Source organism: Lontra canadensis, unplaced genomic scaffold (genome assembly GCF_010015895.1).
Source record: "Lontra canadensis isolate GAN:19392208 unplaced genomic scaffold, GSC_riverotter_1.0 scaffold49, whole genome shotgun sequence".
In the NCBI taxonomy this organism is placed as follows: domain Eukaryota; kingdom Metazoa; phylum Chordata; class Mammalia; order Carnivora; family Mustelidae; genus Lontra; species Lontra canadensis.
The window spans coordinates 7,178,440-7,202,823 of record NW_022631043.1 but is presented as its reverse complement, the minus strand read 5'-3'; the positions used below and the strand labels follow the sequence as shown (position 1 = coordinate 7,202,823).

At 51.3% G+C, this 24,384-nt stretch overlaps 1 protein-coding gene across 1 annotated transcript in view; it reads left to right on the top strand.

Annotated features, from left to right (window-relative positions):
* TG (thyroglobulin) overlaps nt 1–24,151 on the top strand; it is a 236,675-nt gene extending 212,524 nt beyond the window's left edge. Inside the window, exons 45-49 of the mRNA XM_032873495.1 lie at nt 4,571–4,752; nt 6,522–6,629; nt 21,468–21,602; nt 22,900–23,093; nt 23,947–24,151. Coding sequence (XP_032729386.1) covers nt 4,571–4,752; nt 6,522–6,629; nt 21,468–21,602; nt 22,900–23,093; nt 23,947–24,047 — 720 coding nt within the window. The 3' untranslated portion in view covers nt 24,048–24,151. The remainder of the gene's footprint in view (nt 1–4,570; nt 4,753–6,521; nt 6,630–21,467; nt 21,603–22,899; nt 23,094–23,946) is intronic.
* Nucleotides 24,152–24,384: the final 233 nt, after the last annotated feature.

Genomic DNA, 24,384 nt, shown 5'->3' with positions numbered 1-24,384 from the left:
CTGGGTGGGGACACCCGTCCGCATTTAGCTCCCGGTGGGGGTGGACTCACGGAGAGCTGCACACCATGGCTCCTACAAGAGAGGATTTGCCCGGTGATGCCAGCGAAGAAATGTGGAAGGTCCCAGAGCTCTGGGCAGGGAGGCCTCAGCCTCAGGGGAAAGAAGGGGGTCCCCCAGTCCAAAAAGAAGGGGGGAATCTCCAGATGGGCATTTCCCTAAGAATAAGAGGGCCCCCCATGTGGGTGTGGGGGGAGCTCTGAGGATCGCCTTGGGGTTTGAAGCCTCATCATGGGATTGGAGTGGTAGAAGGAACCAGTAGGCAGCAGGGGCTGGTGGGCTTCTTACTGGGGCCCCAGAACAGGTGGCACCAACTCAAGGACACCTAGCAGTTGGCTGTTCTGCCTCTCCCCCACATGGACCCCCATCTCCGGCAGGCGACACCCACAGACCACGATGGAGGACCCTTCACCTGGCCCCTCCTGAAGCAAAGCAGGGTGGGGCCATGCCAGCTGCTCATCCCTCCATCCCTCTGCCCCACCTCTGGCTCTTCTGTCCTACACTGGCCACACTGGCCTCCTCCCCTGCTCACCCGCCTGTCCTCACCCTAACTCTCACCATCCCACATCTTGGCTCAACTGTCCTCCATGGCCTGCCCTGCTGATCCCATCTACAGTTTCAACCCTCACCGACCAGCACCCCCAGTCCCCTTCCCTGCCCTGCTGGCCTTGTCTGTGTCACATCCTTATCACCACCAAACTTACCACCACCAAACGTTCTATGTTACAAAATTTGCCGCGTATCCATGTCGGGCTCTCCAGCTCTACCGGAAGTCGCCAAAGGGCAGAGGATTGAACTTCTATCGTTCCCTTGTATTGTTCCCTGAAGCATCCCAACCGCCACCACTTGTTCCTGGCAAATGTAGGCACTCAATAGACGCCTGTTGTATGAAATCGTGAGTGGAAGGTAAAGACCCTCCAGCTAAGCACTTTCCATCATGTCTGTCAACCCTGCAGTGAACATAGGGCATTTATTTTCAATAATTTGCTGGCTAGAGGAGAGAGAGGAGGAATATGGATTGTCACCCGTGTGTGGCAGCCCCTCAGTAATCGTGAGTTCACTTGACTCCAACGTCAAGCCCAGGCACAGAGAGGAATATTTCCTGAGCAAATTTATGGACGGCTGTGAGTCCTCCGAGGTCACACACCAGAGCCGGGTTCAAACCTGCGTCTCTCAAATACAGACCCAGTGCTCCGTGCACCAGGCGATGAGGCATCCACACCATGGCCTCAAGAGTTTCCTATGTGCTCGAACTGTTCGGTAGGACCTATTAATGGTGGTCCCTTAAACACATGCACACACAGAGGACTGTGGGTTCCTGACGGCCCTTAACGCGGCCCAGCCTGTAGTGAGCCCGCTTCCTCGGCGGATTGCGCCTGTAATTACAGCTTGTGGAAGTCGGTGCTTGGCATCATGTGACGGCCCCATCCCTCCTGCTGACTCTCTAATTAAACTCGCAACAGCATCTGTGCTTTGGTCCCGGCCAAGAATGAAGAGATGTGGCTCTTGCTGTGCCCCCTTTGCATTCCCACGTGCTCCCTGGGGCTGGGGACCACATGCCAGCCATCTCCAGAATGTCCACCAGCCAGCGAGGCCGAGCCCTGGCTGGTCTCAGCCGCGCTCAGATCCCTGGGAAATGTGAAAGCAGCCAGAGTCTCACGGGAGACCAAACCGGGCCTTCCCTCCGGCTCCCTAGCTGTGCAACTGTTTATAGCTATGGTAGAGGAACTTCTAGCCATGCCTGGGCTCAGGGCCCTGCCACTCTTAAAAACCACATCATTGGGGCGCCTGGGTGGCTCAGTGGGTTAAAGCCTCTGCCTTCGGCTCAGGTCGGGATCTCAGGGTCCTGGGATTGAGCCCCCACATCGAGCTCTCTGCTCAGCAGGGAGCCTGCTTCCCCACCCCCTCCTGCCTGCTTCTCTGCCTACTTGTGATCTCTGTCTGTCAAATAAATAAATAATATCTTAGGGGGGAAAAAACAACAACAACAAAAAAAACCCCACCTCATTGTGAAAATAGTTTCCAAGGAACTCGTGTAGGGGCTCTGCCCTTTAGGTGGGGCCGAACATTTTGCAGCAGGGGTAGGGAAGAGGGGTTCCCAGGTTTGGACCCACAACTGATGGTACCAGCATTGATGAGGCCTTAAGACAGGGGCTTCCCTGACCCCTCTGGGCTGGGCACAAGATTGTGTCTACAAACATTTGGCAACGGTAACACATAGGCTGAGAAACTGGTAGCTGTCATGTCAATCTAGCCTCATGACAGTTTTATGAAGAGGGTAATATTCCTGTGCCCATTTTACAGAGGAGGAAATGAAGGCCCAGGGAGACTCAGTAACTTGCCCAAGGTCACACAGCTAATAAAAGGCAAAGCTAGCATCCAAGCCCCGGTCCCTCCAGCTCTGGGATCTGAGCCCGAGAGGTTTGGCTCTGGAGACCCCTTGCAAGGACTGTATCCCCTCTCTGGAGTCCAGTGTCTCCACCAATCATCTTGCCTGGCACGTTTGCTGAGCACCAGCTATGACTAGGTGCCTAGCACCATACTGTACCCCATGCGTCCCTTTTGCCACATGGTCCTTCTGGAGCCGTAAACAAGCAGACACCAACAGCATCTGGGGACTGAGCATGGCATCGCGAGTGTGTGCCGGGATCCCCTGCCCTGGCCCGGTAGTCCTCACCGTTATTGCCCATGTGCCCGGAACTGTGCTCAGCTCTTTCGATGTACGTGGTGTTGGAATTTGGCACTGATTCAATCCAGTTTCCCAATCCATGTGTGATTTTGATACTTCGATGAAACAGGCATGTTAAATGTTTGGTAATAATTGGAGATACGATTTCTCGTGTTTCTGTTATAAAATATTCTGAACCCTCAGAAAAGGACAGCAAATAATATAATGCAGTTTTTCCCCTGAACTACTAGTAGGTTGTGAAATCAGCCAATGCATTCTGAACAGCTCAGACTCGAACAGGGCAGCATAGAAACACTCAGCTCTGGCAGACATGGGAAGAGCCACGAGCATGAATGTCCTTCCCGAACATTGTTCCAGGCCTCTGTGGGCGCGCGCCTGGGTTCTAAGCTATAAACTGTCTTTCTGACTGTAGATCACGGTCATCAGTACTTGATGCTCATCGATAGAATGACGGCTACTGTATTCACTCTTCGTTTTTAGCAGATACTAGTATTTTGCCATAGTTGCTTCAGGTCTTTTTCCAAGAAACACACGTTACAGATAGAATTTAAATGATCCTCCCCTCCCCTTAGCCTCTCCTGAGCCCATGCACATGGCTAGACTAAATACTCTATCAACTGGTCTGGCCTCTCCTACGTGAGCCCACCCTCGTCGGCTGAAAGAATGTCTCAGGCAGGAAAGGTTGCTTCCTGGTCATACCCACACCTTGAATTCTAATCGCACGTCCTGTGTGTTTGGAAAGGTTTAGAAAAACAATTTAAACAGGCCAAGGTGTCTTGATAAGCATGTCATGCTGTTGGCATAAGAGCCTAGAAATAGGTAAACACCCGTGATAGGACCGAGCAAGGGCCCTGGGGCCTGGGCCTCACACTTGAGAGCAACATGTCTTACTCTCTGCTGCCCCTTGTCTTCAGAAATGAGGAAACTGAGTCCTGGGGGAGGCAGATGGTCCCCCCAGATGGCCCCAGTGCAGAGAACAGGAATGTTGGGACAGGGAAGGGAGGAAAGGAGGAAGGGAGGGACAGAGGGAGGAGGAAATAAGGGGGGGAAGGAGGGAGGGAAAAGAGAGAGAAAGCAAGCAAGCTAGCTAGCTCCATGTGGACACACATCCCCGGAGAACTGAAAGCATTCCCTAGCAACTCCAGGAAAACTAGCCCCCACCCTATTCCTGTCGGCCTGCTCTTTGTAGCACAGGTATCCTGGGAATCTGTACAGTTATTTGCTTCCTTCCAACCTCTGCCTTCCAAAACCCGAGGCCTCGTGAGAGCAGGGAGCTCCACCAGCCTGTGCCTAGCTCCTTCTCAAGCCCTGCACGCAGCTGGCCGTGGTGGCCCATCAGCGTGAACACGTGCAGGAAGCAATCACCTGGTGATGGCTCGCATCGGTGGATGAAACTGGAGTTAGCTCTCGCGAGGAAACCAGATGTCTGGCCAGCTGAAGGAGCTAAGGGATCAAGAAGGGTGACCTGCACACAGCTGGACATAACGGCCTGTGTTTACTGACCACTTACTGAGTACCAGGCACCACTTCAAGTACTCTGCGTGTGTTAGCCCTTTTGGTCCTCACTGTGACCCCACGTGGAGGGTGTAGTGTCTGTTTTCAGGCAGGGAGAGGCAGGAACGGAGAGCCCCGCCACCTGTTAAAGGTCACACAGCTAGGACAGGTGGAGCAGGGATTCAAACCCAGGTAGCCTGGCTCTAGCATCCCTGTGTGACCACCACGTCCCACGGATTCCCAGGGAGAGACTTCTAGAGCAAGGGTCCGAGGGAGACTGACTCCAACCCTTCAGAAGCTGACTGGGCATTTCCATGTCTTCTTTTAAAGCAATTTGAGGAAAGTCAAGGCCGGACCAGTAGCAAAACAGCCTTTTACCAGGCGCTGCAGAATTCGCTGGGCGGTGAGGATGTGGACGCCGGTGTCCGGGCGGCAGCCACATGGTACTATTCCCTGGAGCATTCCACGGATGACTACGCCTCCTTTTCCCGGGCCCTGGAGAACGCCACTCGGTGAGTCGGGGAGGGTGTGGGCTCCCGCTGCCCCACGGCTGGGGTCATGGATGTGCCTGCAGTGTGTTGGGAAGGGACGGCTTAAAGGGTGTCGAGACTCCCTGCCTGGTGCGGTGTCCCCACCCGGGAGTCTGTGGTTTCCAATCACAGTCACTAGCTCAGAATAAAACGTGGTCCCTCCCCCTGGGATCTTGGCGACCAGAAAGGCTTTAATTTTCCCTCTACTGGAGACCTGTTTCCAGCCATGCAGCCAACAGCTGTTTCTCGAGGCCTGGCCCCAGACTAGACCCTAAGAGCTCGCAGACATCCAAGTTCTAGATGCTGCGAGGCTCGTCACCCAATCACGACTGGCTTAGATGCGGGAAGGTGAGAAAACTTGGGGCTGAAGTTCAGAAACCTACATTCTTTCCCCAACTTTGACTTTAACTGGCTTGGAAGACATCTGTGCCCGGCAGGGGTGAGGGGGGGAACTGAAGTGAGAGGGAGGGCAGGTAAGGGAAGGCTTCACTGAGGAGGCGGACTCCAGTTCCCTCTTGGCTCAGGCCCTCATTGCCTCCCGCCAGGCTCAGGCAGTGGCCTCCCTGCCTCTCCTTGGTGGCACCCCTCCACCTGGCTGCCAGGGTGGGACTCTTTCCTGTAGGTCTGATTCCAGCCTGGGCCTGCTCACCACCCCCTTCTTCATGAGATAGAGCATTGCTGCCTTGTGTGCCCTGCCAGACCCCCATGGCTGGCCCTACCCCACCTTCGAGCCTTTCCTAGAAACCTCCAGCTGCCTTCCAAACTCAACAAAGGAGTTCATCTCAACAGCCAGAAAACAGGCAGACAGACCCTCTGTACTGAGAGACTTCCACAGCTCTCACCAGCCTTGGTTATTACAAAATCCCCGTGGCATGGGTCCCGTGGGCCCCATTTCTCAGATGAGGAGAGGGAAGGTCAAGGAGATTCAGGAATTGCTGACTGGGATTCAGAACCTGGTGGGTTCCAAGCTGCCTGAGGTCTGTCTTATTCTGACCGGGCCTGGTGCCTCTTACACACACAGCCTGAGCACCAGCCCACGCACGACCCACTGTTGCAAGCTGGTGCTTCTGGAACATGTTCCCATCACCCCCAGAGGGGGAACGAATGTGAAGGCTTAGGAATCTAGAACAGGGTTCTCAGCCTCCTCGCTGTGACATTGCAGGTGGATAATTCCTCGCGGAGGGGTCCGTCCCAGACTTTGTAAGATGTTCAGGAGCCTTCCCGGCCCCTGCCTGCTAGATGCCAGTGAAAAAACTTTCATCTCCAGCTGTGACAGCCAGAAATGTCCCCCAAACATTGTCAGATGTCCCCTGGGCGGGGGGAGTGTCCCCAGCTGAGAGCCACTGGTCTAAAGGCATCATATATCTTTGAGGATATTTCTTCTGCCTTCTTTCCAAATGTGCAGTCATTTTGTGTTCTGCTCCAGGGTATGTTGTATTAATTTTACTCTGGAGTGTTTCGTTCCTGAGTCTCTAAAAATGATGTACTGGCAAGATGCTTGCCCCATGGGTTCCTTGTATAACCTTGGGTGAACTTGCCGTCCTATACCAGGCCAGATCCTGCACCAGCCGTGGAGCCAGCTGTGGCGAGAGGCACACTAGGCAGTGCGAGGACAGGGCGTGTTGTCTGCAGGCCCCGTGTGGAGGCACCTGGTGGTCTAGGGGACCCTGGCCTGGGGAAGCGTCTCCCCATCGCAGTTGTCCATAGAATGATGCGTGACTAAACTCCCTCCTCTGTTCCCATTTGACCAGGGACTACTTTATCACCTGTCCCGTAATCGACATGGCCAGCCACTGGGCGAGGAGGGCCTGGGGAAATGTCTTCATGTACCACGCTCCTGAAAGCTATGGCCACAGCAGGTAAGGTGGCCGTGTGGCCACAGCGGGCACTGGCAAGTGAAGGGGGTCAGGCAGGGCTCCGTGTCGATTCTGTGACCTTCAGGGAAGCCAAGGAGAGAGGGCAGGACTGAGGTTCTAGTCCTGGCTCTGTGACATCGGACTTGTCATTTCGTGTCTGAAAAATGGGTATAATAGTAATCTCTACTTTCTCTCACAGTATTGTTCGGAAGGGCGAGCCAAACAGCAAAATAGAGGAGGCACCTTGGAAGTCCGATGTTAGCTCTTAATGGATTGAACTGGCTTGGGGGAGGAGGCTTCTTTATTAATCCTACATATTTATGCTGCTAAAACCTGAGCACTTAGCTTCACTAAGGAAATGGCTTTACGAAGTATAAAAGGCTGTTGTGCGTGTGTGTGTGTGTGTGTGTGTGTGTGTTTACAACAAAAGGAAAGTTCTCTTTACGTCTAATCTCTATATCCTACTTCTAAAATGCATTCAATATGCTTTATAATAAAAATCTCAGGTGCAAAAGCATAATCACAATGGAAACAAGAAATAATAAGTAAGTGAAAGAAAGCCCATGAGAAGCAAAGGGTCAACCAACAGGCACAGAGTGTTGCCCTGCGTGTTCCAGAAGCCAAGGGCAAGATTAAAAAAATAAAGGACAGTCGGAGCAGAGAGGCTGGGCAGCAGAGGACACACCTGAGTTCTGCCCGTTGGAGACCAGTGCCAGGAGGTTAGCGGGCACATGGATGCCCAGGGTGTTGGAGGAGGACTGTGGGGTCACGTGTTCTACCTCATCATGACCTTGCTGTCCTGAGCCATTCACCCATGTCAGAAAACCCCAGGCCCCTTCCCAGCTGGGCCGGCAGTCCCCGAAATCCGGTATGATTGCCATAAGTCGCATCAGATGAGCCACTTCATGCTGGAAATTCCTGGGGAAGAGCTCATGCCCCACAAGCCTCAGGGTCAGCCCTCTGGGTCAAGCGTTCTCAGATAACAGAGGGTCAGGGGTCAGGGAAATGGGGTGTAAGAATGCCAGCTTTACAGCGGGAGATCCAGCCCCACTCCCAGCCGTGCAAAGGTGGGCAGGCTCCTTTGCCACTCTGACCCTCAGTATCCTCATCTGCTCAATGAGGCTGATGGTTTCCCCTTGCAGGCTTGGCATTAATAATATCTGGCACAGAAATTATTCTTTCACCTGTGTTTCTTTGCAGTGACGTCAAGGGAACTCTTAAAAACACACCTAACTTCTCGTTATAATTGGCAACATCCCCATATGGGCTGAATGTGGCCACCGAAAGATCCCAGGTCCCACCCTTATGAGGAAAAGGGGCTTTGCAGATGTGATTAGGTTAAATCTTCGACCTGGGAAAATTACCCTGCATTATTCTGGTGGGCTCCAGATGCAATCATGAGTGTTTTGACCAGAGAGGCTGGGGAAGGTGCATAGAACTGGGGGAGGCAACGTGACCAGGGAGTCAAAAATTGGAGTGGAGCACCCATGAGACGAGAAGCAGCAGCCAAACAATCCCCCCAGTTCCACCAGGTTCCAGGCAAGAATCCACAAGAGCTCCCGGGGCCGGAACTGGCTTCTCTCCTAGGGCCCCCAGCGGGAGCGTGGCTCTGTGGACACCTTGATTTTGCCATCATGACACCAATTTGGGGCTTCTGGCCCCCTGGCCCCCAGAACAGTGAGCCAGAAATATCTGTTGTTGTAAGCCACCAAGTTCATGGTAGTTTGTTACAACAGTCCCGGGGGACTAATGCAGTCCTCACGACGCTCTCATTTCCCTCAGCACCCACTACTTCCCCTGCCCCCCAGTAGATTAGTCGGCTTGTTGAACACTTCACAGAAACATCCAGAATCCTAGTGAGGTTGGCAGCGTTGAAATGGTCGCTGCTACTTTACAGATGAAGAGTCAGAGGTTCACGGAGTCCCGTGGGATTTCCCGCAAGGACCAGCAACAGTTTGTTGTCGAGCCATGACGTGCTTACTCGTTCTCGGAGCCCCTGAACGCTCTTCCCACTAAATTGTGCAGTTCTAAGCAGACTATTTATAATTCCAACCGCCCCCACGTTGTAGGAGAGAAAAGAAATGGCAAGTGCAGGTTCTACTAAGAAGGCATTTGGAGAGAAGGGATGATGACAAGAGTGGCCGTTTGGGTGGGGATGAAAGGAACCCTCTTCACCCAGGGACCACCCATGGCTGGGAGGCCCAGCCTGGGAAGTTTGCAAAATATGCCTCAGCTGTGTCTCCCAAATGCCAGGGCCCCCAGGATCTGAGACCAAGACAGGAGTCTTGTTCTCTGCCTTCCTCCCTATTCAGGCACAGATTACAACACAAGGTCTGGTGCTCTCGAGGGGAGTCTTATCAAAAGCCTTAAAACGTGTGCATATGCCATTGGGTTCCAGAACAGTCAGTGGCAACCGCAGAGAGGCCTCTGCTCCCCGAGGACCAGGACAGTCAAAGAGGAGCAAGATGGAAGGATCCATGTGATTCCACACAGATTCAATAATGCTTTCGTCCCACCCCGTGCTTTCCTGGGGCTGCCTTAGCCGCGTCCCGCACACAGGCCGTTTATAACAACGGGAATGGATTGTCCCACAGTTCCAGGGCCTGGAAGTCTACAATCAAGGCGTCATGAGGGTGCTCCCTCTGGAAGGAGCCATTCCAGGCCATTCTCCTAGCTTCTGGCATTTCTCCTAGGCATTTCTTGGCTTGTAGATGACCACCTTCCTTCCGCGTGTCTGGGTCCAAATTTCCCCCTTTTCATTACAACACTAGTCATATTGGGTTGAGGCCCACCCTGTGTCCTTATTTTGACTTAGTTACCTCTGAAAAGACCCCAGTTTGAAAGCAGGCCATAGTCTGAGGTCCCAAGGTAAGGGCTCCAGGAGATCTTTTTAAGGGGACACAGTTCAACCCATAGCACCACCCTTCTCTCTAAAGTAACAGCGTTGCAGGCCAGGCTCCTGAGTGGCGAGGGCCTCAAGGGGTCTGTCTCAGACCTAGACGTGAGGTGGTCCACGGAGGTGGACTGTCCAGCGGACTCTGGACCACATCCTCATTCTCTCACGTCCAGCTTGGGATTCCCTGTCGTTCAAGAGCGTTCCCTGCCCCTCCGGGGCTCCCCAGACCAGGCTCCACTGTGCTGTTCCAGGGAACTGCCCCCTGAAAGGAAGCCACGCTCACGAGCCAGACCCGCACACAAGCGCTTCCTGGCTCCTCACAGCCGCCACGCGTCAGGGCCTAGGGACGCTCCTGGCACACAGGAGGAGGGGCTCAGGAAGTCACGCTGAAGCCCATCCAACTGCCTCATTTGAAGGTGAAGAATTAATTCTTTCCACTCTGGTTCATAGGCTCCTTGGGGCTCAGTTTTGCCATCTGGGCAATGGGAGCAAGGAGGTGGGAAAGGTCAGGAGCACGGATTCCTCACTGCTCTCTGTGGTGTCCTCACCCTGGGCAGGAGGAGAGCAACGTTCTCTATACCTTGGAGCCTGAGCTCCGAGGAAAGCATCGAGTTTATGGAGGTTAGAGAGCTCAGTCCCCCGTAAGTGACATCCAGCTGTCACATTCTACCATTTAGGAGGGCAGAGACACTCAGAGGCACCCATGCCTTTCTCAGGCCGAGCTGTTTCTATGTGAGCTATGTGTATGGAGGCAGAAAGTATCCGAAGCATGTTCTTGACAACCTTCCATGTCTGTGTCCTCTCCCCCACCACCGTCACAGGGTGGTGCCATCCGGGTAGTAGATGCTGAAATCAATGAATGAATCACGGAAGCTAGCCCGTTTAATTGCTGGCAAGTGTATCCTTTTTTGCCTGAAAAGACATCTCTCTCACTCTGCCCTGAAGCTCTCACACCTCTCATTTATTTCTGGCTCAAACCTACAGACTTAAAATATATGTGCCTGCCGTACGCTTTCAGCCATCTGTCTGGTACCTCCATTTCTGTGAGCATAGATTAGCGTTCCTGGCATAGCCAGGGTACAAAATGTAATACATTACCACTTTCTTAAGACTCTTGTTAATTGATCACCGCATGGCGTGATTCTGTAATGGCTCCTGGATAATGGATGAGATTTTCATCCCTGAACTTGAGGATCAGCCTTCGTGAGGGAGGAACAGGTGTCGTGGCTGGGGGAGGGGACAAAGAAACTAAAGTCTACAGTGGGAGAAGAAGCTTCCTCTTTAAGATTTAGATTCAAAGAAACACAGACTATGGAAATTGATTTCATCCAACTCCTTCATTTAAGCCCAAGGTGAAGAGCCAGTCACCGGCAGTCTAGACCCAAACCCTGTCACTTGTCCTCACTCCAGTTTTTTTTTTTTTTTTCAATTGTACCCTCAACCCCAAGCTTGAGGGTCTGCCACTAGCTGTGTGACTTTGGGCAAGTTGCTTAGCCTCTCTGAGCCTTAGTGCATCCTCACTTACACACAGGGAAAGTCACAGTTCTTGTCCCATAGTGTAGCTAGAAGGATTTAGAGGAAGAGTGCTTGCATCTGGGATGTGTGCTTGTGTGTGTGTGCATGTGTGGTTATGTGTGTGTGTGTGTGTGTGTGTGTGTGAGAGAGAAACACGCGGAATCTTTGGTTTCCAAGGCTACAAACATGAGGATAAAACTTACCAGCTTTTTTTTGCCCAGCTCTGCTCAATGGAGAGATTTGGGGCCAGTTTTGCCCATGGTTAATATCTTTAGCCCTCTGTCTCAGCAAGAGGGGTTTTCACTCCTGACTATAATCCAGGCCCTCTCACGCTGCTGCTGCTGACATGTTAGGCTGGCTAATTGTCGGGATGGACTGTCCTGTGTATCATGTGTGGTGTTCAGCAGCACCCCTGGCCTCTGCCACTCAGTACCAAAGCACCTTCATCGTTGGAACAACCAAACACATCTCTAGACATTGCCAGTGTCCCTGAGGGGCAAAACCACCCTCTGTCAAGAACCACTGGTGGAATCCACTAAAACGGGGGTTGTTACAGATAGCACCTGAAGGGAAGAGGCAGCCCATTTCCCAGACTTGTCCTTGATCAGTGCAGGACCCCTGCACAGACACTGCCCCTGACCCCACAGGAGCCCATTCAGGCAGACCATGAATGCACCGTGGGAATGGAGCATGGCAGGTTCTCTGTTACCGAGCTGACCTTGTTAGGCTGACACGCTGCTCTCCCGTGTTCACGCTGGCAGGGCTGTGGTCTGCTGTCCCCTCCCAGGTTGAAAGCTAAGGGGGATCTCTAGGCCGGCTTCTCTGCTCTGTCTCTACGTGCCACCTCCCGACCGCAGCTAGGACTCCCTCCTCCCCTGCCAGTCTCCTGCTTCACCATCCTGCAGATTCTTTGTTGAAGCCCTTCTCTCAAACCAGCCCCTTCCAAAGGACACACTGGTCCCCGTATTTTCTTGGGAGGAGCCCTCACCCCGTTCTCTGCAGCCCAGGGCCAAAGGACTCCCAGACGCTGTGGCCAGCCCGGGTCTGGGGGACCCAGCCCCCAGCCCTCTCCTGGGAGTCAGGTCCCAGCAAGTGCGGGAGGGGACACTGATTTATTCTCTGACATTGCCTGTCCATGGACAGATCCACCGAGGTGCACCCCTTATGCGTGCCTCTGGGCCGGTGACAACCTCTCAAAGCTTCTGCGTCCTCATTTGTGTGATGGAGCTAATAATAACACCACTGCAGGAGTGTATCAGGATTAAATGAGAGTGCATGCAGACTGCCCAGCTAACTGCCCCTCATAAAGCCAGTGCTATGAGGTGACTTCCAACACTGTTTCCTGGGTAATGCTGGAAGAATCCACATTGCAGATGGACAGGTCCCAAGAAAACAACTGCAAAGGAGGTAGTTTCTGGGTGCCAGCCACTGAAAGAGGAGCTGTGGGGGCCCTTCATCGTAAGCTCGCTGGTGCTAGTTCAGAGTTTCCATGGAAATCACTATGGGGCTGTGGGGGAGGGGGGTTGTTATATGTGAACTGTGTGTGGCAGTCAGGGCCTTCCTTCAGAGTCCTTGATCCCAGAGTCCTGAGGGTTCATTCCCACATTTTAACAGTGCAGGAGACAGTTCAGAGAAATGGGTCTTAAGTCCCCTTTGAATGGGCATGGGATAGGGCTCTTGGGTTGAAACATCCATATAGGATGCCAGATAATTCTTTGATTTGGGGAGAAGCAGCTCAGCATAATGGAAGAATTCCCCCTTCGGAGTCAAATCAACTGGAGGTTTAATTCCATCTCTTCCATTCATTAACTGCCTACATTTGAGCAAGGTTTTTCTCAGTTTACCCACCTATAAAATGGGTATAGTTACATCTACTTCATAGTATGAAGATTCAAGTCAATGTATGTTAAAAACCTGGCATATTCTAGATGTTCAATATTAAGGTGACTTTTACTTCTGGAAAAACAAGGCTCTGAGAAGAAAAAAAAAAATCAAGATGACTTAAGAGGCAGTAACGTTCTTCCTTTATACGTTGTCCCAACCCTGGAAAACAAAGCCATAGCTTCTAGACTCAAGACATTTTGTACACCACTACATTTGCATTCTAGACATGTGTGTGCATTCCAGGGGCCTTTAACACTCCAGATTCAAAATATGATCTTTTCAGTTGACTGTCTCCTGGAGTTTGTTGGAATTAGCAAACCAAAGAAAATATTAAGTGGTTGGATTCTTGAGTTGGGTCCACTGGCCTGGCAACATTGATGGAGGTGAGTCATTTTCTAAAACTGACCACTCCAGTCTAGTGATAAAGACATGTGCCATGTGTCCTTCCCAACGTGGATTCAGCAAATATTTGCCTGCTGCCTTCTACGCCCCAGATCCTAGCAATGGACAGAGAGAGCCTGTCTTCTCGGTGTTAACTTACGTTAGGGGGTGGGGATGGTGAACATCTAAGGGCAGGGTGCAAAGAACAGACAAAACACACATCGTAAGCAGGGGAAGTTCAGAAAACTGCCCTGTGAAGGAGAAAGGGAAAAGGCTTGACATGTATGAGAATAAAGAAGGAGACCAGGGAGCTGGAGTCTGGTGAAGAGGGGGAGGGTGGTTGGAGATGTGGGGGGGAAATAGGGTCCTGTAGTTCACATAGGAGTTTGTAAACTGTGACAGACAAAGAGATAGTATTTTTTCTGAGTGTGATGGAAAGGCATTGGAGATTTTCAAGAAGGCAAGAGATAGAGAATGGGTCTTCTCTTTCCCACTCAAATCACAGCTCACTGAGAACCAGGTGGGTTTCTTAATGGCATGTGGAATAGAAATCCTGTTATCCAGGGCGATGATCAGCTGGTTCATCGGAAAAGTCAGTTAAGATGGGAACTCACAAGAAATGAACAAGGTAGACATATTGACCTTGAACATGTTATCATTTCTGTGTGCACTGAAACGTGCATTCATCTTTGAGTCTGTCAGTGCAGGGTCAGAGCCTATAGTCATAAAGTGCTCCCTTTGGGGTGGGGGGATGTGCTATGGTGAGTGCTGTGAAGTGTGCAAGCCTGACAATTCACAGACCTGTACCCCTGGGGCAAGTAATACATTATATGTTAATAAAAATCATTAATTTTTTTAAAAAGGAAAGAGAAAGTGCTCCCTTTGAGATTCTTGCCAAACCATGAACATAACACATGGCCTATGAGTCCCAGCTTCGATTTCTGGAAAGTGGGGTAGTCACGTGCTATTTAATCAATTTAATTAAGTTCTACAATTACAGGGACAGATACAGCTGACATCAACAGGTTTGAGGCAAACACAGCTGGCTCTTGGTAAACACATAACTTCCTGGTGGGAATGGATGCACCAGGCCAGGAAAATTCAGCCTTTGCAGAGCAGTGGTCATTATGCTTTATGTGGAATAAAACATCCAGGTTATGGGGTGCCTGGCCAGCTCAATCCATAAAGCATGGGCTCTTGATCTTGGGGTCATGAGTTTGAGCCCTGTGTTGGTTGTAGAGTTTACTTTAAAAAAAATTAAAACAAATGAAATGTTCAAGTTAATGCACCAGCTCCCCCGAGACTTCACCTGTGTGTACCACCCAACTTCGCTGGGCTTTCAGGACTGTGAAAATATGCAGGTATTTCATTTGGGGCTGAGGATGGAATTGTAACATTTAAAGTAAATTTGGGAGCTAAGTTTTTAAAGGGTTGCATAGTGAATCTTTTTGTAAAACAAAAGCCATTTGTAAAGCGTATGATTGCCTCCTGATAATTCATAGGCAGAATCTGAACTTCCCCACATTAGATTTGCCCAAAGAGAAGCACAGTCACAGGTTTCTATTTGTAAGTTAGTGAACATTGCCTCAACCCCTCAAAAAAAAAAAAAAAAAAAAAAAAAAGCCTGGGAAGCAGAAGGATTTCCATTCCTCCTTATTCCTGATTTCCGTTGGAGGAAGTTATTTAGAGATGCCGGCTAGAGATAAGAGAGGGAGTATATTTTATGGGGGTGAGGTCAGCGAACTTCCTCCTGCAGGGAGAACAACAGGGATAGAAATCTCTGGAACAACAGGCCCTCACATCAGTCAGTCAGATGCTCTGGAGCAGGGAGCCTCTCCATAGCACAGGGATCTTCAACCCACGATCAGTGTAAGAACAACCTCCCCACTCGCTCTCCTCACCTTGAGGGGAGCCCCTCTCAGGTCGTTGTGCTCCCTAATCAGCCCTGAAGGGCTGTGAATGATGTGTGGGCAGCAGAGCTAAAGTCAGGAGCTTGTGCAATGACTCATCTCTGAAAAGTGGCTTGAGGCTGGTTGGAATGCAGGCCTGCCTCCCTATGGTGCATACCAGCAGGACTGAAGATGATGAGGATGGCCCAGTGGGGAGGTTGGGGTGCATGATGTAAGCAGAACCAGCCCTTTTGTCTCTCCTGGACAAATGCATAACCCCTTGATTTCTCAATTCAAGCCTTCTTTCTCACACCGCTCCAGGAATGATTCTAGAAGAAACATAGCTTGCAGCTTGCTTGCTTAGAAGCTACTCAGGTCCTCCAATCTCCTTGAAGATGTGACCTTCCATTCCTCTGACCTTGGTTCTCACACCTTCCACATAACCAGAGCCTGAAGGACCTTAGTTAGCAGCAGGCAGGGAAGTTGTTCCCAAACTTTTGGTTTACCTGGGCCTGGAAAAATGCCAATTTCACTTTTTGGCATGGTGCACTTCTCAGTACAAGGGAGGGGACCACCCCGAGATTTGGGGCCTCTGCCGCTTGTTACAGCAGCATCCCGGCTCACAAGGCCATTCCCCCCAACCCCCTCACTAAAGCCCCACTTGTCTTGCCCACACAAGTCAACCCAGAGAGGAATTCCTCTCTCTGACTTTCTGTAAGCTGCTCTCAATGCCCTTGCCTGAGACAGGCGCCATCACTCTCTCTCTCTTCTTGTGAGGTACTGTAAACAATCTCAGCATTTGATATCTCGCTATCCTCCATCTCACAACATCTTTTAAAAATGTCAGCTTCTCGGCATTTCCTGTGAGACTGTGAGCCGTGCCAGATGGCTGACTTAGCCTCTTCTCTCCCCAGCCCCTGTTCAGACCACCACACACAGCAGGCAGGGAGCTGATGGGCCCCAGTGAGGTCTTGTTCTGACGTCCAGCGTTGTGCCCCCATAAACACACACACACACACACACACACACAGTCATCCCCGAGATGTGGCCAGTCAGTTCCTCCCATACTCTGGCTCATGGTAGCATCTCCAACATCATCAGCAACCATAGCTCTTCCATGGATGGCAGTTTGTCAAGAGGGATGTCCATCCACTACAGTCTGGGAGCGTCCAGGGATGTTATACGGAAGGCTGAACAGAGATGATCAGAGTGTGCAGCGAGGAAAACCAAGGCTCAGAGAGTCAGCGGCGGTGTTGGGCTTGGAGCTCGGCTCTGGCAGCCCGGGCAGGGAGCTCTCCTCACCCCCACACCCACATGTGACAATGAGAGATCCAGACCTGGCCTGAGCCTGGAGCAAGTAACTGTCAGCTGAGGAAAAAGCTGACTGGAGCATTCTTACCAAAGACAGTAAGTGACAAGTAAAAGCTAAGTACCACCAGCTTGAGCACAGGCCCACACGACAGCTTCGGAGTAGGTGTTTGTGATCACACCTAGCACAGAGCACCCCAAATCGATAAGTATGAACTGTCAGCCCCACCATGGCCAATCAGCTAACAAACTTCTCTTTTTACCTTGTCTGTCCCTGGATTGTTCTTCCTCATCTCCTCCTGCTGCCACAGAATCCAAATGCCCTCTTCTCCCTCCAGCAGTCCTGGGATTCTCAGCCAGGGCCCAGGGTCCTCCGATCCCAAATTCCCCCTTCCACAGCCCCCACTGGCTGCCCTTCCTCCAGATGTCTGCCTTAAACTGCTCGAAATAACTCCAGCATCCTGATAAAGATCAGCCCTGCTAAGGAAAAAACAAAGCAGAAGTCTTCATACACAACAGGCTCTTAAGTTAAACAGCTCTGATGAGCTGGAAGGCCAGGTCTTTTCCCAAAAGCAGTGCCCTGTGACCTGCTGGGGTCTCTGTGACAGCTGGAGGTGACCCGAGCCCATTCACAAGGGCCATCTTTCCCCAACTCCCAAGGCCTGTGGTATCACCTTGGTAGGTTGAAATTCTCTGTGGCAAGAATACTTACACCATGGAAATGGGCAAATGGCAATTGTTTTATTTATTTATTTATTTATTTGTTGATGTGGGGGTGGGTCAGAGGGAGAGGGAAAGAGAGAATCTCAAGCAGATTCCTTGCCCTGTGTAGAGCCCAACGTGGGGCTCGATCTCACGACCCTGAGATCATGACCTGAGCTAAAATCAAGAGTCGAACGCTTAAATTACTGAGCACCTCAGGTACCCTAGAATGATGTTATTAACCAGCACACTGTTGGAACAGATCTCAGGAACATAAGAAAAGCTAGAAGGCTCTCCCAAGAAAGTGTTGATATACAGTGTTACTCTGTTTCACATATAACTCATGGAACCCTACAATGGAAATCTCAGATTAAAAACCCTCATTCTTAAGTTTTCAGGTGTTTCTCACAGGTAAAGAGGAAAGAGGAATGAGTGTCTGAGCTAGAAACTGAGCATGAGATTTGAAATATTTTATTGCTTCCCTTCCCTGGCTATTTGGAAACATGGTCTGGTCACCATGTTGCAAATGAGAACACTGAGGTCCAGAAAGGTCATGCATCTTGTCCAAGCCTTCACCGATATTAGGTGACTGAACTAGGGTTTGGACCGTGTTCACCACACTACTTCTTTCTTTGGAAGAAATGGCAGACAAGGCCACTGTAGTAGACAGAAATGCAGCCCGTTGATATGTTGGTGTCCTGATCCCCAACGCCTGTGACTGTGGTACCTTACCTGACAAAGGGACTTGACACATGTTGTTAAGGCTCTCCAGATGGGAGATTATTCAGGATCATCCATGTCGGCCCAGTGTAAGGACCCGAGTCCTTCAAAGCATCAGCGGGAGGGAGAGGAGTGTGTGGGAGATGGCATGCTGGCTTTGAGGACAGAGGGAAGGAGTCATCAATGGTGGCCTCCAGGAGGTGGGAGTGACCTTCAGCTCAAGACCAGGGAGAAAACAGGAAACTGGGTCCTCCACCTCAAGGAACCCAATTCTGTCACAACCCATGTGTAGGAGGCAGCTTCTCCCTCAGAGCCTCCAGAAGGAACAACGTCTCCTGACACCTCGATTTTAGCCCAGGAAGACCCGTGCCTGCCCTTCAAACTCTGGAAACTGTGAAATAGTATGTGTGTGTTGATTTGAGCCATTTTGTGGTCATTTCTTAGGGCAGTGGTGGAAAACTCACGTGGCCACTTTCCCTGAAGGGCCTCTGAGAAGCAGACCACTTCTGTCCTCCACACGGCAGGGGAAGGAGCAAAACCTGGTGGGGCAGTGGAGGGCACAGGCATCGCCTATTGAGGTCGGGCCGCCAGCTTCCTCTGCAGCTCACACAGAGTAGGCGGCCCCTAAGGCTATGTGTGAGGCCAGGGGCTCTGCTGGCCTTGGAATCACAGGCTCCGTGTGAGTCTGGCATCACCACTTCCCAGTGTGGGGCCTTGGCGAGAAAATGGCCTCTCTGAGCATACTTTCCTCCAGTGTAAACACTCTACAAATTACTCCAAGAATGTCTACTCTAAGTCCGTAGAGATAATAGGGTGAAGAGTGTACCTGAGGGCTGATTTCTGTTGCCCTTACAACTTCTATTTTCCTGGCTTTTTTTGCTCTGTATTCCTTTCCCCTCTGTGTCTTACAACATCATTGAGAAACCAGGTCATCCCCCTGCAGATCAGGGGCTGATCTGCAGCCCTTGCCCACAGGTAGACAGAGAGAAGGATTTGGGGTCTGGGGGACTCAGCTCCAGATCCTTGTTAGAGGCATGTGGCAAACTTTCTGAGCCTTGGGTCAGCACCTGGGAAATACACAGATGATGTCATTTCTGTTTTTGGTGGGTCCCGAATGTGGGGGGTCCAACCCTGGTACCTGGCACAGCACAGCTGCTCAGGAAATGGCAACTGGAAACAGGGTCTGAGTGGAGCTGGCGACCAACAGGTCACCTTGGCCAGTGCAGGCTCTGGACTCTTGTCTGTGCTTGACCACAAATACTTCTGGAAGGAACTCAGCTTCTCGGAGATGAGGAGGTTTAAATGTTGATGCCACTGCTCCGTCCTGCTTCCCTTTGTGAGTTTAAACCTTTCCTAAATGGGTGCAGGGTGCCTGATGCTGGTTGCAAAGGGACGCCATGGTGTATGGTTGAAATCCTTAGCCCTGTTTATCTCACATGGTCTCCCGTCCATTCTATGACGCCTTCCAGCGTGGAGCCGTGTTGACGCACAATGACCGTGATCATACTACTTGCTGGCGCTTGGAAATGCACTTGTCACTGGTTTGCACGTGCCCTGGTGGTTCAGCCTGGCATTTAATGATGAGCGAACTAAGACCTAAGTCAAGTGACTCACCCAGGGTTACACTGGCCCTAAGTGACCAAGCTGACTGAGCTGACTGACTCAGTCCCAGGCTATTCCCTCTATGACCTGTCGACAGTCATATGCACCCCTGGCGATCATGCTTATGGTGGTGAGGAATTCCAGCCCCTGCACCCTTCAGAAGTCCATCCAGCCCGAGCCCTTTCCCAGTGCATGCGTGCAGTGGGTGTCTCTGCCCATCATGGTCGACAACCCTGGAGAGCCCCCAGCCTGAGATGCTGCTGTTAGCCTGATGACAGCTGCTTACACAGCAAGGAGAAGGATAGAGGAGAAAGAATACTCCCCTTACCTTTCAAACACCCACTACATTGACCATCTTATTCTGGTCTTCACAACGACCCCATAAAGCCAGCATTTAATTATATAACTGCTCCAAAAATGATGAAGCAGGGAATTGGGGAGGTCATATAACTTGCCAGAGGTCACCAGCTTGGAAGTGGGGAGGCCTAAGACCTGGGAAGGGGGCCCTGGGGTGGGTGCCTCTCATTAGATCCTGCCCCTAGCCACACTCCTGATGCGACTCTGCTGTTCGATTCACTGCATGCCTCTTGGGAAGTCAGGAAACCTCCCTGAACTTTGTTTCCTTCATCTGTAGAATTAGAGTTGGCTCTTGCAATAAGTTGGGGCCAACTAGAAGGTTGGAGAGGTCAGTCTCCACAGAAGACCATGCTCACTTCTGACACCATGTGCAATTGCAGGGTCTTCCCCAAACCACCCCCTGGGTTGATAATTCTCTAGAAAGACAGACCTCACTGAAAACTGCTGTACTCACGGTTAAGGCGATTCAGGGAAAGGATGTGGATGGAGACCAGACAAAGGAAAAGTGGCATGGTGTAGAGCCCAGGAGGGTTCCAAGCACAGAGCCCCACAGTCCCTTCCCTATGTGGTCGGGGCGGGGGGTACTCTGTTGGCACTGATATGTGACAGTGGACATGGGGTGGCCCCAACCAGGGCAGCTCACCCAAACTTGGCTGTCAGAGGCTTTATTAGAGCCCTGTTATTTAGGTGCAATTGACTGATTCATTGCCCATGGTTAGTCTCCATCTCCAGGTCCACTGGTACCATGTGGCCCTAAGTCACATGGTCTTTTGGCATGACCAGCCCCCACCCTAAGGCTATCAAGTGGAACCACATATATGGAAAAATCCAGTGTGGGGAGACTCTGCCCTAAACAAAGTTATGACCACAGGTGCAAAGGCCCGACTTCTCTTTGGGAAAAGTCTAATTCTTTGCTACACAGAGCTCCCTTCGAGCTTTCCCACTCTGACGCTCCCAGCATTCACCCCCATGGCCCCGGGTTCCCCTGGCCTGGTCTCTGCAGTGCCAGCTCCAGCCCTGTCCACTCCAACCAGTCATCTGGCCTCCACACACTTATTCCTGCCTGCCTGCTGCTTATTATTATTCATTTCACTCATAGTGTCTATGAACTGACTGACAGTCTTGTGCTGGGTGCCAGACTAGGGGTGGCTAGGTGATGAATGTCATCCTTGAACAGGTGTGAGAGTGTAAGTCCTATGAACAAGGGCTCATGCAGAGAAGGGCTTGAAACACAGGCTCTTTTGAACAGACAAACGTTCTCTTGATGCTGCAAGTATCATGGTTAGACTTTGGTCAAAAGAGCATCCTCTCGGGAAGTCGCTTACAGGCATCGTTTCTGGAGAGGTAAGTGCTCAGCTACGGGTGCACTTCAACTAGAAGGCGTCATCCATCTGCTCCAAGGGGGCATTGGATTCAAGGCCAATCCATATCTCAACTAAACAAACTAAGTACTAAGCCAGAATCTTAAATATAATGACAGAAAAGTCCTCATTTGGGGAAGAATATTGGGTTTTAGCCCTTTGGCTTTTCCGGTAGTTTATTATTCCTTTAACTTTTGCTTCTTCTTGTTTCTGCGTGTTTCCTCAGCCTGGACTTGCTAGCAGATGTTCAGTATGCCTTTGGGCTTCCCTTCTATCCTGCCTACGAGGGGCAGTTCACTCTGGAGGAGAAAAGCCTATCACTGAAAATCATGCAGTTCTTTTCGAACTTCATCCGATCAGGGTGAGTGGACCACATGGGCCCACTGCGGCCACCATGCCTGCCTCCCTCCCTAAACCCCCCTAGATGTTGTGGTCACCTGCTACTGGTCTCCTTGTCTCAGTCCCCCTCTTCTAGCCCAAACTACGTCTGTGTAGATTCATCTTGGTGCAGGGAAGCTTCCACCCACACACTGCCTTATTCAGCCACATTCTCTGGCTTTAGGTCAGGGTTTCTGAATCTCAGCACTGCTGATGTGGGGGCAGGTAGGTCTTTGTGGTGAGGGCATCCTGTGCAGCCCAGGTGGCCTCTCTGGTCTCCACCCACTAGATGCCAGTAGTACCTTGTCCCAGCTATGAGAACAAACTATCAGATGGTGCCGGATGCCTCCTGGGGGGCACAAACTCCCCAAGTTAAGAACCATGGTCTTAGGTGATCAAATTCAGTTAAGATGTTCAAGACCCTTCCTTATCTACCCTGGCATCCCTGCATACCTCTATTCTAGCCCAAGTGGCATAGTCACTGTCCCCACCTCCAAGCATGGCTTCCCCTTTACCTCTTTGCCAGACATTATCTGTAACCTACTGACAGTCAGAAACCCAAAACCCAACCATAATTAAAAGCAGGGCAAAGTAGAACTTTATCTAGTTCATTGTGGGAGTTGAGTGGAAAGGCTTTTCTTTTAATTCAGATTTAGAAAATGTTTCGCTGGGGAAGTGACATGGAAGCTGGGCCTTGAAGGACAACAGGATATTCAGACACAAGGTGCCAGACAGTAGAAGGAGCCTAGGAGAGGAGCATACAAGCAAAGTCACTTCGGGTGGAAGGGACGAGAAACAGCTTATTTGGTGAATGTCAGGAGGTCAGGTGGGGCTGGGAGGAGGGGCTGGTGGCAGGGGTGGAGAGGTGCCTGAGCGTGACAAAGGATGGCCTCACCTTCATAAGGAAGATGGCTTACAGGGGGTAGACAAGTTGGCCTGGTTCGGGGCCCACCCTCCTTCCCAGGCCTTGGACAAATGGAGGCATTCCAGGGACATTCCAGGACTGGTTGTGGTGTCCAGATAGAAGGGCACAGGATGGAAGGGGACATGGTGACCTTGTGTGAATTCCAGAAATGGGCCTTTCCACTTTCAATCATTTGTAATGCAGCAGATCAGAACACAGCTGCAGAAATCGGATCGGGCAGGTCCAAACCCTGCTTTGACACCTAAAGGCGAGGGACTTGGTCCTTGGACACCAAGTGCAAGTGGAAAGGGATCCCAAGTGATAAAAGGAAAGCCATGTTTCCCTCATGGATGTTTCTTTCTTGTCATTTTCCCAGAAATCCGAACTACCCGCATGAGTTCTCAAGGAAAGCCTCTGAGTTTGCAGCCCCCTGGCCTGACTTCATCCCACGGGCCGGCGGGGAGAACTACAAGGAGCTCAGTGTCCTGCTCCCCAATCGACAGGGCCTCAAAAGCACTGACTGCTCCTTCTGGTCCAAGTACATCCAGTCTCTGAAGGCGGCAGCGGCAGGTGGGGAAGCCAGAGCTGACAGGGGCTGGGCAGAGGGCAGGCGGGTAGTTCATCCCCAGCATCTACTGAGCTCACTGTGCAGCAGACCCAGGTTGAGTGCTTGGAGCCACTGAGTCATGGAGTGCCATCAACACAGCCCTTCTCCATGAGGAGCTCCCAGTCGGGGGGGCCTCCTGTTCTGAAGGGGGAATTTTCAGAGAGATTAAGCCTCCGAGCCAGGACACCAGGGGTCTGGGGGTGGGATTTCTAGCTGGGGAGAAGTAGGTATTATTACCTCTTACCGCTGAAGTGCACTTCCTGATGAGCATGTATTAAGGAGATAAACTGAATCATAATGAGGGCACTGGGAATACAGAATGAATGCAATGCCCTTAAGAAGCTTCCAGGAGAGGGGGGGAGTGGTAACATAACCCAGAGAATGGCTCTCAGCTGTCCCCACCATGAGATGGAAGTCTGCACCCAGGCCAGTAGGATCCCAGAGGAGGGAGGGTCTGAGAAGGCTTCCCAGGGAGGTGGATGGTGGGGCTGAAGGTTTTCAGAATGACATGATTTTTTTGTGTGGCTAAACATGGGAGTGCAACATTCAACAAAAAAGTGACCTTGCCCACCATGTTTTAGACCCTCAATGCTGAATTTAGCCTCCAAGGCCAAGGGGATCTCTGTTAAACCCAAGTCTTATTATACTCTTAGCATGACCCGAGAGCCTGGTGATGAATCTGGTACCCGACCCCTGGAAATGCCCCTCCTTTGAACATTTGTAGGGAAGGCCCATCAGAGGCTGAGGTCTCTTAGGGCCAAGGGGGAAGAGACAAGGGAGGAGTCCTGATCTGAATGGACCACCCTTCTATTTCAGATGAAGCCAAGCAGGAGCTGTCAGTACAGAGTGAAGAGGAGGATGGGCTGGTTAACCCTGGGCTGACAGGAGAGCCAGGATCCAAGAGCTACACCAAGTGACCATCTTCTAAGACCCTCCTGCTTAGCCTGCCAACCCCATCTCTGGCTGCCACAAGGCATCTTATCCTCTAAAATAGCCACTAACTTTCAATAAAGTGTCTACATGCCGTGAAACATTGGTGACTCAGATTTGTTAATTCAAGACAGTCCTGGGGAGACACCAAACTGTGTTTTAATGATCTTCCTAAGGCTTGAATCCCAGGCTGCCATTTCCTTCCAGCCAATATTTGTGGAGCATTCTGTGTACACCAGGCCCTGTGCTGATTGCAAGGGAGGCAGAGACCCTGCCCTATAGATGAAGAAAAAGGCAGGTGAAGAGCTGTGAACAATAACACAA